Genomic DNA, 16510 nt, shown 5'->3' with positions numbered 1-16510 from the left:
TTCTGCAATTTATACTTGAATAACTTTAAACAAATTATTAATATATAGTATACATATTTTTTTATATCTGTGTCCATATTGTCCATGAGTTTCTAGCAGATTAACCATATGGTTCAAAAGAAAATAGCCTAATTAATGGAAAAAAGCATTTAATCAACAATGGCATTATTTTCAATTAACTCTGCAACTCTTCCAAATATTTACTTTTCTTCACAACTGCCACCAGTTTGATGCCAAAACATTGACAACAAAGACATACTGACATAGATTTTCTGGATTTTTGTTTTAGATTCTGTCTCTCACAGTTGAAGTGTACCTATGATAAAAAAATTACAGACCTCTACATGCTTTGTAAGTAGGAAAACCTGCAAAATCGGCAGTGTATCAAATACTTGTTCTCCCCACTGTATTGACATAGTAAAATAAATAAAATGTGTAAAAATAAATAAATAAAGGATATTTCATGCTGAAACCCTCATATTAAACCCCCAATGGTTTTTACTACATTTATGGTTCATATTTAGAATAATGTTTTACAGCTTTGTCATTCTATTTTCTAATTTTAAATAATCTTATTGAATTATTTCATTTATTTTACATGTGATAAGGCCACACAGAAGGCCAGAGATAATTAGACACCTGTGATAATCTGAAGTACCCAAAATAGGCCACTAGATGTCTTGTGATAGATTACATAAAATCCTTGAAAGATACAAAAATTCTGGTAGTTTACTGACAAACTTTCCAGTAATATACCCTTCCCTTTGCAACCCTACGTGATCCTCACGGGAATTGAACCAACAACATTGGTGTTACTGGTGTCCCACTCTTACCAACTAAACCACACAGGACCAGTAAACAAAAGGCTGTAGTCTATAATATGTTATAATGGAGAAGTAAATCCAGAGCTGGGTGTTCTAGAGATGATCACCCCAACACGGGGGTCATCCTGAGGCATATCAAAGAATAACCAGACGCTTTATGGGGCAGGAGAGAACCAAAATGGCGTCCAGTCAGGTTGTTTCATGTGGGACACCCCTGGTGTGGTGTATGAGGTTCAAAAGGCAGTTTCCTACTGTTCCTCTGTCTGCCTGTGACCTTCTCTGTCTCTGTACTCACACCACAAACCCAGCCAGCGTCCAGCCTGGATCCACGCATCTCATCTAACATGGAACACACACACCTCTGTACTCACACCACAAACCCAGCCAGCGTCCAGTGTCTCATCCCACTGCATGAGAAAGGGAGGCTTTCTGGCCGAGCTGAGGGGTCAACACACACACCTGATATCATAGCGCCGTTATAAACACATAGATACACACTCACCTTTCCTTTCCGTATGCAGGAGTTTATCGTTTCAAGAAGATCAGGCTTATTCTTTTCACTTTTAGGCACTTCTATAATTTCCTTCCCTATTAGTTCGCCTTGCTGGTAACCCATGATGCTCTCGTAGGCAGGGTTCACATACTGTAGAAAAGAGAGAGAGAGAGAGAGAGAGAGAGAGAGAGAGAGAGAGAGAGAGAGAGAGAGAGAGAGAGAGAGACAGAGAGAGAGATAGAGACAGAGAGAGAGAGTGACAGAGAGAGACAGAGAGAGACTGTTCCTTTTGACCAGAGCCCACATAGGTAAAATCAGACAAGATAGAAGTGTTGTAATGATGCTGCCTAGTCTTATAGTCTGGGCTTTGTTTCTATCCCCCAAAACATTATCTACAAATGTTTTATCCATTGTCATACTGAGAATCAGGTGTCATTAGAGTCTAATAACAACACTAGCATCACACACAGTCCTGTGAGGTTAGCTTGGCTATTCACAACAGCATCACACACAGTCCTGTGAGGTTAGCTTAGCCCGGCTAGCATAGCTCTTCACAGCAGCATCACACACAGTCCTGTGAGGTTAGCTTAGCCCGGCTAGCATAGCTCTTCACAACAGCATCACACACAGTCCTGTGAGGTTAGCTTAGCTCAGCTAGCTTAGCTCTTCACAACAGCATCACACACAGTCCTGTGAGGTTAGCTTAGCTCAGCTAGCTTAGCTCTTCACAACAGCATTACACACAGTCCTGTGAGGTTAGCTTAGCCCGGCTAGCATAGCTCTTCACAACAGCATCACACACAGTCCTGTGAGGTTAGCTTAGCCCGGCTAGCATAGCTCTTCACAACAGCATCACACACAGTCCTGTGAGGTTAGCTTAGCTCAGCTAGCTTAGCTCTTCACAACAGCATTACACACAGTCCTGTGAGGTTAGCTTAGATTAGCTAGCTTAATGAGTGGTACCATTAACACATTGGTAACTCTCATCATGCCAGCAAGGGACACAGACAAAGATAGTCAGCGCTTTCACAGAGAGAGAACATGATAACACTGCTGGAGATGCTATGTGTCTGTACAGTGGTTTGCGAAAGTATTCACCCCCCTTGGAATTTTTCCTATTTTGTTGCCTTACAACCTGGAATTAAAATGGATTTTTTGGGGGGGTTTGTATCATTTGATTTACACAACATGCCTACCACTTTGAAGATGCAAAATATTTTTTATTGTGAAACAAACAATAAATAAGTTTTTAAAAAAACAGAAAACTTGAGCGTGCATAACTATTCACCCCCCCAAAGTCAATACTTTGTAGAGCCACCTTTGGCAGAAATTACAGCTGCAAGTCTCTTGGGGTATGTCTCTATAAGCTTGGCACATCTAGCCACTGGGATTTTTGCCCATTCTTCAAGGCAAAACTGCTCCAGCTCCTTCAAGTTGGATGGGTTCCGCTGGTGTACAGCAATCTAAGTCATACTACATATTTTCAATTGGATTGAGGTCTGGGCTTTGACTAGGCCATTCCAAGACATTTAAATGTTTCCCCTTAAACCACTCGAGTGTTGCTTTAGCAGTATGCTTAGGGTCATTGTCCTGCTGGAAGGTGAACCTCCGTCCCAGTCTCAAATCTCTGGAAGACTGAAACAGGTTTCCCTCAAGAATTTCCCTGTATTTAGCGCCATCCATCATTCCTTCAATTCTGACCAGTTTCCCCAGCCCCTGCCGATGAAAAACATCCCCACAGCATGATGCTGCCACCACCATGGTGTTCTCGGGGTGATGAGAGGTGTTGGGTTTGCGCCAGACATAGCATTTTCCTTGATGGCCAAAAAGCTCAATTTTAGTCTCATCTGACCAGAGTACCTTCTTCCATATGTTTGGGGAGTCTCCCATATGCCTTTTGGCGAACACCAAACGTGTTTGCTTATTTGTTTCTTTAAGCAATGGCTTTTTTTCTGGCCACTCTTCTGTAAAGCCCAGCTCTGTGGAGTGTACAGCTTAAAGTGGTCCTATGGACAGATACTCCAATCTCCGCTGTGGAGCTTTGCAGCTCCTTCAGGGTTATCTTTGGTCTCTGTTGCCTCTCTGATTAATGCTCCTTGCCTGGTCCGTGAGTTTTGGTGGGCGGCCCTCTCTTTGCAGGTTTGTTGTGGTGCCATATTCTTTAAATTTTTTAATAATGGATTTAATGGTGCTCCGTGGGATGTTCAAAGTTTCAGATATTTTTTTATTACCCAACCCTGATCTGTACTTCTCCACAACTTTGTCCTTGACCTGTTTGGAGAGCTCCTTGGTCTTCATGGTGCCGCTTGCTTGGTGGTGCCCCTTGCTTAGTGGTGTTGCAGACTCTGGGGCCTTTCAGAACAGGTGTATATATATTGAGATCATGTGACAGATCATGTGACACTTAGAGTGCACACAGGTGGACTTTATTTAACTAATTATGTGACTTCTGAAGGTAATTGGTTGCACCAGAACTTATTTATTTAAGGGCTTCATAGCAAAGGGGGTGAATACATATGCACACACCACTTTTCCGTTATTAATTTTTTGAAACAAGTAATTTTTTTCATTTCACTTCACCAATTTGGACTATTTTGTGTATGTCCATTACATGAAATCCAAATAAAAATCCATTTAAATTACAGGTTGTAATGCAACAAAATAGGAAAAACTCTAGCTGTGTCTCTAGCTGTGTCTCCAGCTGTGTCTCCAGCTGTGTCTCCAGCTGTGTCTCCAGCTGTGTCTCCAACTGTGTCTCCAACTGTGTCTCCAACTGTGTCTCTAACTGTGTCTCTAGCTGTGTCTCCAGCTGTGTCTCCAGCTGTGTCTCTAGCTGTGTCTCCAGCTGTGTCTCTAACTGTGTCTCCAGCTGTGTCTCCAGCTGTGTCTCCAGCTGTGTCTCTAGCTGTGTCTCTAGCTGTGTCTCTAGCTGTGTCTCCAGCTGTGTCTCTAACTGTGTCTCCAGCTGTGTCTCCAGCTGTGTCTCCAGCTGTGTCTCTAGCTGTGTCTCTAGCTGTGTCTCTAGCTGTGTCTCTAACTGTGTCTCCAGTTGTGTCTCCAGCTGTGTCTCCAGCTGTGTCTCTAACTGTGTCTCTAACTGTGTCTCCAGCTGTGTCTCCAGCTGTGTCTCCAGCTGTGTCTCTAGCTGTGTCTCTAGCTGTGTCTCCAGCTGTGTCTCTAGCTGTGTCTCTAGCTGTGTCTACAGCTGTGTCTCTAACTGTGTCTCCAGCTGTGTCTCCAGCTGTGTCTCCAGCTGTGTCTCTAGCTGTGTCTCCAGCTGTGTCTCCAGCTGTGTCTCCAGCTGTGTCTCCAACTGTGTCTCCAGCTGTGTCTCCAGCTGTGTCTCCAGCTGTGTCTCTAACTGTGTCTCCAGCTGTGTCTCCAGCTGTGTCTCCAGCTGTGTCTCTAGCTGTGTCTCTAGCTGTGTCTCCAGCTGTGTCTCCAGCTGTGTCTCCAGCTGTGTCTCTAACTGTGTCTCTAGCTGTGTCTCTAACTGTGTCTCCAACTGTGTCTCCAGCTGTGTCTCCAGCTGTGTCTCCAGCTGTGTCTCTAGCTGTGTCTCTAGCTGTGTCTCCAGCTGCGTCTCCAGCTGTGTCTCTAACTGTGTCTCCAGCTGTGTCACTAGGTGTGTTACTAGGTGTGTCTGTAACTGTCCTTTTTCTGGCCATGCAAATTGAAAATCCCAATGTGGCCCTCAAGACAACAAGTTTCCCCACCCCTGCCTTAGTGCTTCCATCTGCAGACTGTTTGGTTGAGAATAAACCACAGACCATTCTTTAGTAAAACTAATGGAAATTGTGTGTCAAAAACCCACCTGAATGACTTGATCCTCATTGGTGATCTCTATGGCCTCTTGACTCTGTTCCAATGCTGTGAAGATAGCATTACATGCCCTGGGAAAGAGAGAGGGAGGGAGAGGAGGGAGGGAGGGGAGAGAGTAGGGGAAGGAGGGAGGGTGGGGGAGAGAGGGAGGGAGGGAGGGTGGGGGAAAGAGGGAAAGAGAGAGGGAGAGAGGGGAGGGAAAGAGAGAGGGTGGGGGAAAGAGGGAAAGAGAGAGGGAGAGAGGGGAGGGAAAGAGAGAGGGAGAGAGGGAAGGAGGGTGGGGGAGAGAGGGCGAGAGAGAGGGAGGGAGGGGAGGGGTAGAGAGAGAGAGGGAGGGGAGGGGTAGAGAGAGAGAGGGAGGGGAGGGGTAGAGAGAGAGAGAGGGAGGGAGAGTAGGGGAGAGGGCGAGAGAGGGAGGGGGAGGGGTAGAGCGAGAGAGTGAGAGTGAGAGAGAGGGACGGAGGGAGGGGAGGGGTAGAGAGCGAGAGAGGGGAGGGGTAGAGAGAGGGAGGAAGGGAGGAGAGGAGTAGAGAGCGCAAGTGAGAGAGAGATAGAGGGTAGAGAGAGAGAGAGAGAGAGTGAGAGGGGAGGGGAGCGAGAGAGGGAGGGGAGAGAGAGAGCGCGAGAGAGAGAAATAGTTGAAATGCACCTCTGAATGTAGAACAGGAGCTAAATTTAGATATGTGTACAGTACATAGCTGTAGAAAGAACATTCAACTTTTTTAATCTCTGATTTTTAATCACACTCCAGCATCATTACAGGATTTGGGGGCAGCAAGCATTGAGTGGATCTGTATCTTCTCTCTATGATCTGGTTGTACATCGGTCACTTGGTGAGACACAGCTCACAGAAATGAGATGCTTGTCTCACTGTGTTCCCTTGAAGAACTGAGGATGTGCAGGAAACAGTCTGCCTCCCCAGCCCCTAGCTGGTAAAGGTACTTCTTTAAACGGATAGTTTGGGATTTTGGCAATGCTAGCTGTTCCCATAGACTTCCAGTCATTGGGCTAACGCTAGTTAGCAACTTCTGCTAAACTAGAAGTAGATAAAGGGCCTCATTGCCAAAATCTTGAACTATCCCTTAAACATTCCCCTCAGTTTGAACTGTGCCCTTACTTCTGCTTGTGTGTGTGTGTGTTTGGGTGTGCTTGTGTGTGTTTGTGTGTGTTTGTGTTTGTGTGTGTGTGTGTGTTTGGGTGTGCTTGTGTGTGTGTTTGTGTGTGTGTCTCTCACCTCAGTTTGAACTGTGCCCTCACTTCTGCTTGTGTGTGTGTGTTTGGGTGTGCTTGTGTGTGTTTGTGTGTGTTTGTGTTTGTGTGTGTGTGTGTGTGTGTGTGTTTGGGTGTGTTTGGTTGTGCTTGTGTGTGTGTGTGTGTGTGTGTCCCTCACCTCAGTTTGAACTGTGCCCTTACTTCTCCATGCTCCAGCTGTAGCAGCTCGTTGTAACAGGCCATCATGTTAGTGTTCTCCACGTATCTCTGTAGGGGGCAGAGGTCAGTGGTTAATACAGGTCAACAGGGGTCACCATGTTAGTGTTCTCCACGTATCTCTGTAGGGGGCAGAGGTCAGGGGTTAATACAGGTCAACAGGGGTCACCATGTTAGTGTTCTCCACGTATCTCTGTAGGGGGCAGAGGTCAGGGGTTAATACAGGTCAACAGGGGTCACCATGTTAGTGTTCTCCACGTATCTCTGTAGGGGGCAGAGGTCAGGGGTTAATACAGGTCAACAGGGGTCACCATGTTAGTGTTCTCCACGTATCTCTGTAGGGGGCAGAGGTCAGGGGTTAATACAGGTCAACAGGGGTCACCATGTTAGTGTTCTCCACGTATCTCTGTAGGGGGCAGAGGTCAGGGGTTAATACAGGTCAACAGGGGTCACCATGTTAGTGTTCTCCACGTATCTCTGTAGGGGGCAGAGGTCAGGGGTTAAGACAGTGTTTATCTGTCTGCATCCCCAATGGCACCCTACTCACTACATAGTGTACTATTTTTTTTACCAGGGCCCATAGGGATCTATATAGGGAATAGGGTGCCATTTGGGATAGTGTATCTCTATGAGTGTCAAAGGTTAATACAAAGTGCGTCCCAAATGGCACCCAATTCCCTTCACAGTGCACTACTTTTGACCGGGATCAAAGGTCAAGGGGTTACACGGTTCAACATGGATCACCAAACCTGAACATGGTTCACGTATCTTTGTTTACTTACACGCGTTTGATCTAGAACAGGCCCTTAACCTTAACCACAGATCTAGGATCAGATTACCGTACCTCCAATCCTAACCATAGCAATTATGTGGATGAGAATATATCTGACCCAGTATCAGTGGTTAGGAGTGACTTCTACCTACTCCTTAACGTACAGTAGACATGGTCTCATAGAGTAGGTGTTTTGATGTTAACAAAAGACATCCACCCAAGCGGGCACATGTTGTCGAAAAGACGTCATAATGACATACTGTCAACCAGTTTCTGTCGTGTCAGGTGACACAGTGCACTGTAACTCCTTAGCTATGTCATGAGTGACAAACTCAAACCCTCAAGACGTCACTGCAGGGCACCGGTCATATTCGTCTTTAAGATCCGTCTCACGAGTCGTCCCGACTTTTTCACCATCACGTCTGAGAGCACACGGAACACAAAGTAACCTACAGCAGGCTTGGCTGCATCCTGAACGGCAGCCTATATCCTAAGTAGTGCACTACTTTTGACCAGGGACCATAGGGAACAGGGTGCCATTTGGAACGCATGCCTTGTTATCATGATTAATGTTAGCTGTGACCTGGATTGAGTGTTTACACAGCCATTAGCGGCTAGTGGGAACTAGAGTAAGGTACAGTCAGATCCACGTTTGGGTGCCAACAGCAGACGTGATCGTGTGTGTGTGTGTGTGTGTGTGTGTGTGTGTGTGTCGGAGGGTGGGGGGGGGGGGGGGGGGGGGGGTGAGTGTGTGTGTGTGTGTGGCGGAGGGTGGGGGGGGGGGGGTGACTGTGTGTGTGTGTGTGTGTGTGTGTGTAGGGGTGGGGTGACTGTGTGTTTGTGTGTGTGTTTGTTTCACTCACCCTATTAAAGCCAGCATTGATAAGAGGCATCACTGAGGCCTCCTCCCTGTCCGGCCTACAACAGCAAAAACCAAAACCATCAACAAAACTTCTCTATAACTAAAGCTCAGTGTGGAGAGAAAGCATCAGATAAAATATGACATGTTCCAGATCACTCTCTGAACTGCCTCCATACTGACTGGTATATAGATGGAGACTATGATCCTACTGACTGGTATATAGATGGAGACTATGATCCTACTGACTGGTATATAGATGGAGACTATGATCCTACTGACTGGTATATAGATGGAGACTATGATCCTACTGACTGGTATATAGATGGAGACTATGATCCTACTGACTGGTATATAGATGGAGACTATGATCCTACTGACTGGTATATAGATGGAGACTATGATCATACTGACTGGTATATAGATGGAGACTATGATCCTACTGACTGGTATATAGATGGAGACTATGATCCTACTGACTGGTATATAGATGGAGACTATGATCATACTGACTGGTATATAGATGGAGACTATGATCATACTGACTGGTATATAGATGGAGACTATGATCCTACTGACTGGTATATAGATGGAGACTATGATCATACTGACTGGTATATAGATGGAGACTATGATCCTACTGACTGGTATATAGATGGAGACTATGATCATACTGACTGGTATATAGATGGAGACTATGATCCTACTGACTGGTATATAGATGGAGACTATGATCATACTGACTGGTATATAGATGGAGACTATGATCCTACTGACTGGTATATAGATGGAGACTATGATCCTACTGACTGGTATATAGATGGAGACTATGATCCTACTGACTGGTATATAGATGGAGACTATGATCCTACTGACTGGTATATAGATGGAGACTATGATCCTACTGACTGGTATATAGATGGAGACTATGATCCTACTGACCGGTATATAGATGGAGACTATGATCCTACTGACCGGTATATAGATGGAGACTATGATCCTACTGACCGGTATATAGATGGAGACTATGATCCTACTGACCGGTATATAGATGGAGACTATGATCCTACTGACTGGTATATAGATGGAGACTATGATCCTACTGACTGGTATATAGATGGAGACTATGATCATACTGACTGGTATATAGATGGAGACTATGATCCTACTGACTGGTATATAGATGGAGACTATGATCATACTGACTGGTATATAGATGGAGACTATGATCCTACTGACTGGTATATAGATGGAGACTATGATCCTACTGACTGGTATATAGATGGAGACTATGATCCTACTGACTGGTATATAGATGGAGACTATGATCCTACTGACTGGTATATAGATGGAGACTATGATCATACTGACTGGTATATAGATGGAGACTATGATCCTACTGACTGGTATATAGATGGAGACTATGATCATACTGACTGGTATATAGATGGAGACTATGATCCTACTGACTGGTATATAGATGGAGACTATGATCCTACTGACTGGTATATAGATGGAGACTATGATCCTACTGACTGGTATATAGATGGAGACTATGATCCTACTGACTGGTATATAGATGGAGACTATGATCCTACTGACTGGTATATAGATGGAGACTATGATCCTACTGACTGGTATATAGATGGAGACTATGATCATACTGACTGGTATATAGATGGAGACTATGATCCTACTGACTGGTATATAGATGGAGACTATGATCCTACTGACTGGTATATAGATGGAGACTATGATCCTACTGACTGGTATATAGATGGAGACTATGATCATACTGACTGGTATATAGATGGAGACTATGATCCTACTGACTGGTATATAGATGGAGACTATGATCCTACTGACTGGTATATAGATGGAGACTATGATCCTACTGACTGGTATATAGATGGAGACTATGATCCTACTGACTGGTATATAGATGGAGACTATGATCCTACTGACTGGTATATAGATGGAGACTATGATCCTACTGACTGGTATATAGATGGAGACTATGATCCTACTGACCGGTATATAGATGGAGACTATGATCCTACTGACTGGTATATAGATGGAGACTATGATCATACTGACTGGTATATAGATGGAGACTATGATCCTACTGACTGGTATATAGATGGAGACTATGATCCTACTGACTGGTATATAGATGGAGACTATGATCCTACTGACTGGTATATAGATGGAGACTATGATCCTACTGACTGGTATATAGATGGAGACTATGATCCTACTGACTGGTATATAGATGGAGACTATGATCCTACTGACTGGTATATAGATGGAGACTATGATCCTACTGACTGGTATATAGATGGAGACTATGATCATACTGACTGGTATATAGATGGAGACTATGATCCTACTGACTGGTATATAGATGGAGACTATGATCATACTGACTAGTATATAGATGGAGACTATGATCCTACTGACTGGTATATAGATGGAGACTATGATCCTACTGACTGGTATATAGATGGAGACTATGATCCTACTGACTGGTATATAGATGGAGACTATGATCCTACTGACTGGTATATAGATGGAGACTATGATCCTACTGACTGGTATATAGATGGAGACTATGATCCTACTGACTGGTATATAGATGGAGACTATGATCCTACTGACTGGTATATAGATGGAGACTATGATCCTACTGACTGGTATATAGATGGAGACTATGATCCTACTGACTGGTATATAGATGGAGACTATGATCATACTGACTGGTATATAGATGGAGACTATGATCCTACTGACTGGTATATAGATGGAGACTATGATCATACTGACTGGTATATAGATGGAGACTATGATCCTACTGACTGGTATATAGATGGAGACTATGATCCTACTGACTGGTATATAGATGGAGACTATGATCATACTGACTGGTATATAGATGGAGACTATGATCCTACTGACTGGTATATAGATGGAGACTATGATCATACTGACTGGTATATAGATGGAGACTATGATCATACTGACTGGTATATAGATGGAGACTATGATCATACTGACTGGTATATAGATGGAGACTATGATCCTACTGACTGGTATATAGATAGAGACTATGATCATACTGACTGGTATATAGATGGAGACTATGATCATACTGACTGGTATATAGATGGAGACTATGATCATACTGACTGGTATATAGATGGAGACTATGATCATACTGACTGGTATATAGATGGAGACTATCTATCAGGACATAAAGAGAGAGAGAGGGGGGAGACATACCTTTTTACTACAGCAACTATCACAGTGTTTTCTGAAGAGGTCACCGCCCTGATCGACCTGAAAGGAAAACAAAGACACACATTTATCATTTAGCTAGAAAACACACTGGTGGAAACAGCCACAGAGCCATCAAATCAATGTAGCTCCAGTTATTCAAGCTCTGGATAAAGACTAAGAGGACTAGGCTCTGTGGTGCAGCTCTGTGAGCAGGACTAGGCTCTGTGGTGCAGCTCTGTGATCAGGACTAGGCCCTGTGGTGCAGCTCTGATTCTCCCAGAACAAAGCTCTGTGGTGCAACTCCATAAGCAGGACTGGTGCAGCTCTGTGAGCAGGACTAGGTTCTGTGGTGCAGCTCCATGAGCAGGCCTAGGCCCTGTGGTGCAGCTCCATGAGCAGGCCTAGGCCCTGTGGTGCAGCTCCATGAGCAGGCCTAGGCCCTGTGGCGCAGCGCCGTGAGCAGGACTAGGCCCAGTGAAAGAATGCAGTGTAGCAGTCGTGGTCATCCGGCTGTGGTTTCTCTTCAGCCAGTCACCATAAAGAAGCTTTAGTTCTCCACAGAGAGCCCTGCGTGTACACTAAACCTATAGACTGGCCAAGATGAATAAGGTTAATAATAATAATAATAATAATAATATGCCATTTAGCAGACGCTTTTATCCAAAGCGACTTACAGTCATGCGTGCATACATTTTTTTTTTTTTTTTTTTTGGTGTATGGGTGGTCCCGGGGATCGAACCCACTACCTTGGCGTTACAAGCGCCGTGCTCTACCAGCTGAGCTACAGAGGACCACAGGTTAACATACAGGCTATGGCCAGAGTCAATTAATGTTTGTAAACTTGTTTTTGGTTTGGGCCCGGGCTAAAGATAGAGTGGTGTGTGGAGGGGGAGGAGGAGGGAGAGTTGTTGGTCGTTGAGAAGGGACCTGACTTCACCAGGTAGCAAGGGACCTAGGTCTGAGGCCAGTCACGCCGCAGAAACTAGAAAGCCCCTCGTTCCAATTAGGGAAACCCATCCAGTGAGGATGCTGCATTAGGTGGGTCTCAACATTTGTCTCTGTGTGTGGAAACAGTGTTCGGAACACAGTATTGTCTAGCACATAGAAAAATAGGTATTTTGACCTCAATGGGACAAACAGGTCAAATAAAGGATTTTATTAGTTAATATTAACGTAACCAACCGGCATAGTAACATACCAGCATAGTAAGGTCACCTACCGGCATAGTAAGGTCACCTACCGGCATAGTAAGGTCACCTACCGGCATAGTAAGGTCACCTACCGGCATAGTAAGGTCACCTGCCGGCATAATAAGGTCACCTGCCGGCATAGTAAGGTCACCTGCCGGCATAGTAAGGTCACCTACCGGCATAGTAAGGTCACCTGCCGGCATAGTAAGGTCACCTACCGGCATAGTAAGGTCACCTGCCGGCATAGTAAGGTCACCTGCCGGCATAGTAAGGTCACCTACCGGCATAGTAAGGTCACATACCTGCATAGTAAGGTCACCTACCGGCATAGTAAGGTCACCTTCCGGCATAGTAAGGTCACCTGCCGGCATAGTAAGGTCACCTGCCGGCATAGTAAGGTCACCTACCGGCATAGTAAGGTCACATACCTGCATAGTAAGGTCACATACCTGCATAGTAAGGTCACCTACCAGCATAGTAAGGTCACCTACCGGCATAGTAAGGTCACCTACCGGCATAGTAAGGTCACCTGCCGGCATAGTAAGGTCACCTGCCGGCATAGTAAGGTCACCTGCCGGCATAGTAAGGTCACCTACCGGCATAGTAAGGTCACCTGCCGGCATAGTAAGGTCACCTGCCGGCATAGTAAGGTCACCTACCGGCATAGTAAGGTCACCTACCGGCATAGTAAGGTCACCTACCGGCATAGTATGGTCACCTACCGGCATAGTAAGGTCACCTGCCGGCATAGTAAGGTCACCTACCGGCATAGTAAGGTCACCTACCGGCATAGTATGGTCACCTACCGGCATAGTAAGGTCACCTGCCGGCATAGTAAGGTCACCTACCCGCATAGTAAGGTCACCTGCCGGCATAGTAAGGTCACCTGCCGGCATAGTAAGGTCACCTACCGGCACAGTAAGGTCACCTACCAGCATAGTAAGGTCACCTGCCGGCATAGTAAGGTCACCTGCCGGCATAGTAAGGTCACCTGCCGGCATAGTAAGGTCACCTGCCGGCATAGTAAGGTCACCTACCGGCATAGTAAGGTCACCTGCCGGCATAGTAAGGTCACCTGCCGGCATAGTAAGGTCATCTACCGGCATAGTGAGGTCACCTACCGGCATAGTATGGTCACCTACCGGCATAGTAAGGTCACCTACCGGCATAGTGCTTCAACATGAAGGTATCAGAACGAGCATATACCTAACCTACTGATATAACAAGGTAACGTACCGGCATAGTGCTTCAGCGTCAAAGTATCTGGAATGTCTGTGGTCGATGATGACGAGGTCGTGGTGCTTTTCCAGGAAACACTCCAGCGCCACCTCTGGCGTCCTCGCCACGTTACACCTGAAGTTGGCCTTCTCACACGCCCAGCAGAACCCATTATTCTGGCTGTCCTCTTTGGCAAATACTAACAGTACCTGTAGGGGAGAGGTTAGGGGTTAGAGGTCAAATACTAACAGTACCTGTAAGGGGAGAGGTTAGGGGTTAGAGGTCAAATACTAACAGTACCTGTAGGGGAGAGGTTAGGGGTTAGAGGTCAAATACTAACAGTACCTGTAAGGGGAGAGGTTAGGGGTTAGAGGTCAAATACTAACAGTACCTGTAAGGGGAGAGGTTAGGGGTTAGAGGTCAAATACTAACAGTACCTGTAAGGGGAGAGGTTAGGGGTTAGAGGTCAAATACTAACAGTACCTGTAAGGGGAGAGGTTAGGGGTTAGAGGTCAAATACTAACAGTACCTGTAAGGGGAGACACTGTGCGCACACACAACCACACAAACACACAGTCAGAGAGCATACACACACACCCTCCTACCAAGCAGCATACTTTCATATTACCCCTTGCTTGCGTTAATCCATGGCTTCAGATTTAAGCGGGCATCCAGGTTTCGCTGCGGCGCACACACACACACACACACACACACACACACACACACACACACACACACACACACACACACACACACACACACACACACACACACACACACACACACACACACACACACAGAGAGCAGGCAGCTAGCTAGATGAGTCACTGGGCCTAACAGACGTCATCGTGGACCAGTTGGCAGGAGCCACAATCAACATACAGAATGGGAAGTTTGTTCAGCAGTCTTACGGTTTGCATCACAACTGCAAAATGGAGTTAAAGGTACAAAGACGTCTCTCTGTTCACTTAAAGTCCAGGAGGCCGGGAGCCAGGAGGCCAGGAGCCAGGAGGCCAGGAGCTAGGAGGCCAGGAGGCTAGTGCTCTGTCAGTTCATATGCTCTGTGTGTGTGTGTGTGTGTGTGTGTGTGTGTGTGTGTGTGTGTGTAGTTTTTGGAAAGTTTTCAGAGCTTTTCAGTAATAAGCACAATTAATATTAGCAGGACAGATGTGCAGCGCAGTTGTGTTCAGCAGTGGGAAGGAAGCGCCACACACCGCCTGCATCTGCTGGTGAGCTGCAGGGGAGCAAGCGATGAGTGTGGGCAGACAGGCTCCGCCTCCGATTATACACATTGTGCAGGCGACATTCTCTTGCTTCACCTTTGCTAATAACTGGTCACCAACAGCCGTCTAGTTAGTGACCCTTTGTCTGGAGCTGAAATTTACGAAATGAAAAACAATAGCAGCATTGAGTTTAATAGTAAAACAACAGTCTAGCTATGTTTTTCGTCTCCCTTGAGTAGACTATAGAAAAAGTAGGCTGTCTTTGAATTTGTACTCTAGCCCTCACACTTTTCCCGCTGCATTTCATAGCCAGGTTCTGCAGCCAACGTAGCCAAGTCTCCCTCTTTTCTTCAGAGGAAACGTCTTGATTCTAGCCGGCGCTACGTCTTCTTCTTTCTATAGCTCATTTGTTTAGGCTAAACCTTACCACTAAATAACTCCTCCCACCACTACACTATATCTGACTGGGTTAATAACTTCTCTTACCACTACACTATATCTGACTGGGTTAATAACTCCTCTTACCACTACACTATATCTGACTGGTTAATAACTCCTCTTACCACTACACTATATCTGACTGGGTTAATAACTCCTCTTACCACTACACTATATCTGACTGGGTTAATAACTCCTCTTACCACTACACTATATCTGACTGGTTAATAACTCCTCTTACCACTACACTATATCTGACTGGGTTAATAACTCCTCTTACCACTACACTATATCTGACTGGTTAATAACTCCTCTTACCACTACACTATATCTGACTGGGTTAATAACTCCTCTTACCACTACACTATATCTGACTGGTTAATAACTTCTCTTACCACTACACTATATCTGACTGGGTTAATAACTCCTCTTACCACTACACTATATCTGACTGGTTAATAACTCCTCTTACCACTACACTATATCTGACTGGTTAATAACTTCTCTTACCACTACACTATATCTGACTGGGTTAATAACTCCTCTTACCACTACACTATATCTGACTGGTTAATAACTCCTCTTACCACTACACTATATCTGACTGGTTAATAACTCCTCTTACCACTACACTATATCTGACTGGTTAATAACTCCTCTTACCACTACACTATATCTGACTGGGTTAATAACTCCTCTTACCACTACACTATATCTGACTGGTTAATAACTCCTCTTACCACTACACTATATCTGACTGGGTTAATAACTCCTCTTACCACTACACTATATCTGACTGGGTTAATACCTCCTCTTACCACTACACTATATCTGACTGGGTTAATAACTCCTCTTACCACTACACTATATCTGACTGGGTTAATAACTCCTCTTAACACTACACTATATCTGACTGGTTAATAACTCCTCTTACCACTACACTATATCTGACTGGGTTAATAACTCC

General features: G+C 45.1%; 1 protein-coding gene across 1 annotated transcript in view; it reads right to left on the bottom strand.

The window, feature by feature from the left end:
* The window catches only part of pde8a (phosphodiesterase 8A), a gene marked incomplete at its 5' end in the record, with an annotated part of 55956 nt that extends 40782 nt beyond the window's left edge, over positions 1-15174 (bottom strand). The window contains 7 exons of the mRNA XM_084196528.1: positions 1327-1467; positions 5132-5210; positions 6530-6618; positions 8203-8257; positions 11478-11534; positions 13901-14097; positions 15097-15174. Of these exons, the coding sequence (XP_084052654.1) occupies positions 1327-1467; positions 5132-5210; positions 6530-6618; positions 8203-8257; positions 11478-11534; positions 13901-14097; positions 15097-15174 (696 nt within the window). The remainder of the gene's footprint in view (positions 1-1326; positions 1468-5131; positions 5211-6529; positions 6619-8202; positions 8258-11477; positions 11535-13900; positions 14098-15096) is intronic.
* Between the last annotated feature and the right edge of the window lie 1336 nt (positions 15175-16510).

Source organism: Coregonus lavaretus (genome assembly GCF_964263955.1).
Source record: "Coregonus lavaretus genome assembly, contig: HAP1_SCAFFOLD_1225, whole genome shotgun sequence".
In the NCBI taxonomy this organism is placed as follows: Eukaryota; Metazoa; Chordata; class Actinopteri; order Salmoniformes; family Salmonidae; genus Coregonus; species Coregonus lavaretus.
Note: the sequence above shows the minus strand (reverse complement) of the source record. Positions and strands in the feature narration are given on the sequence as shown.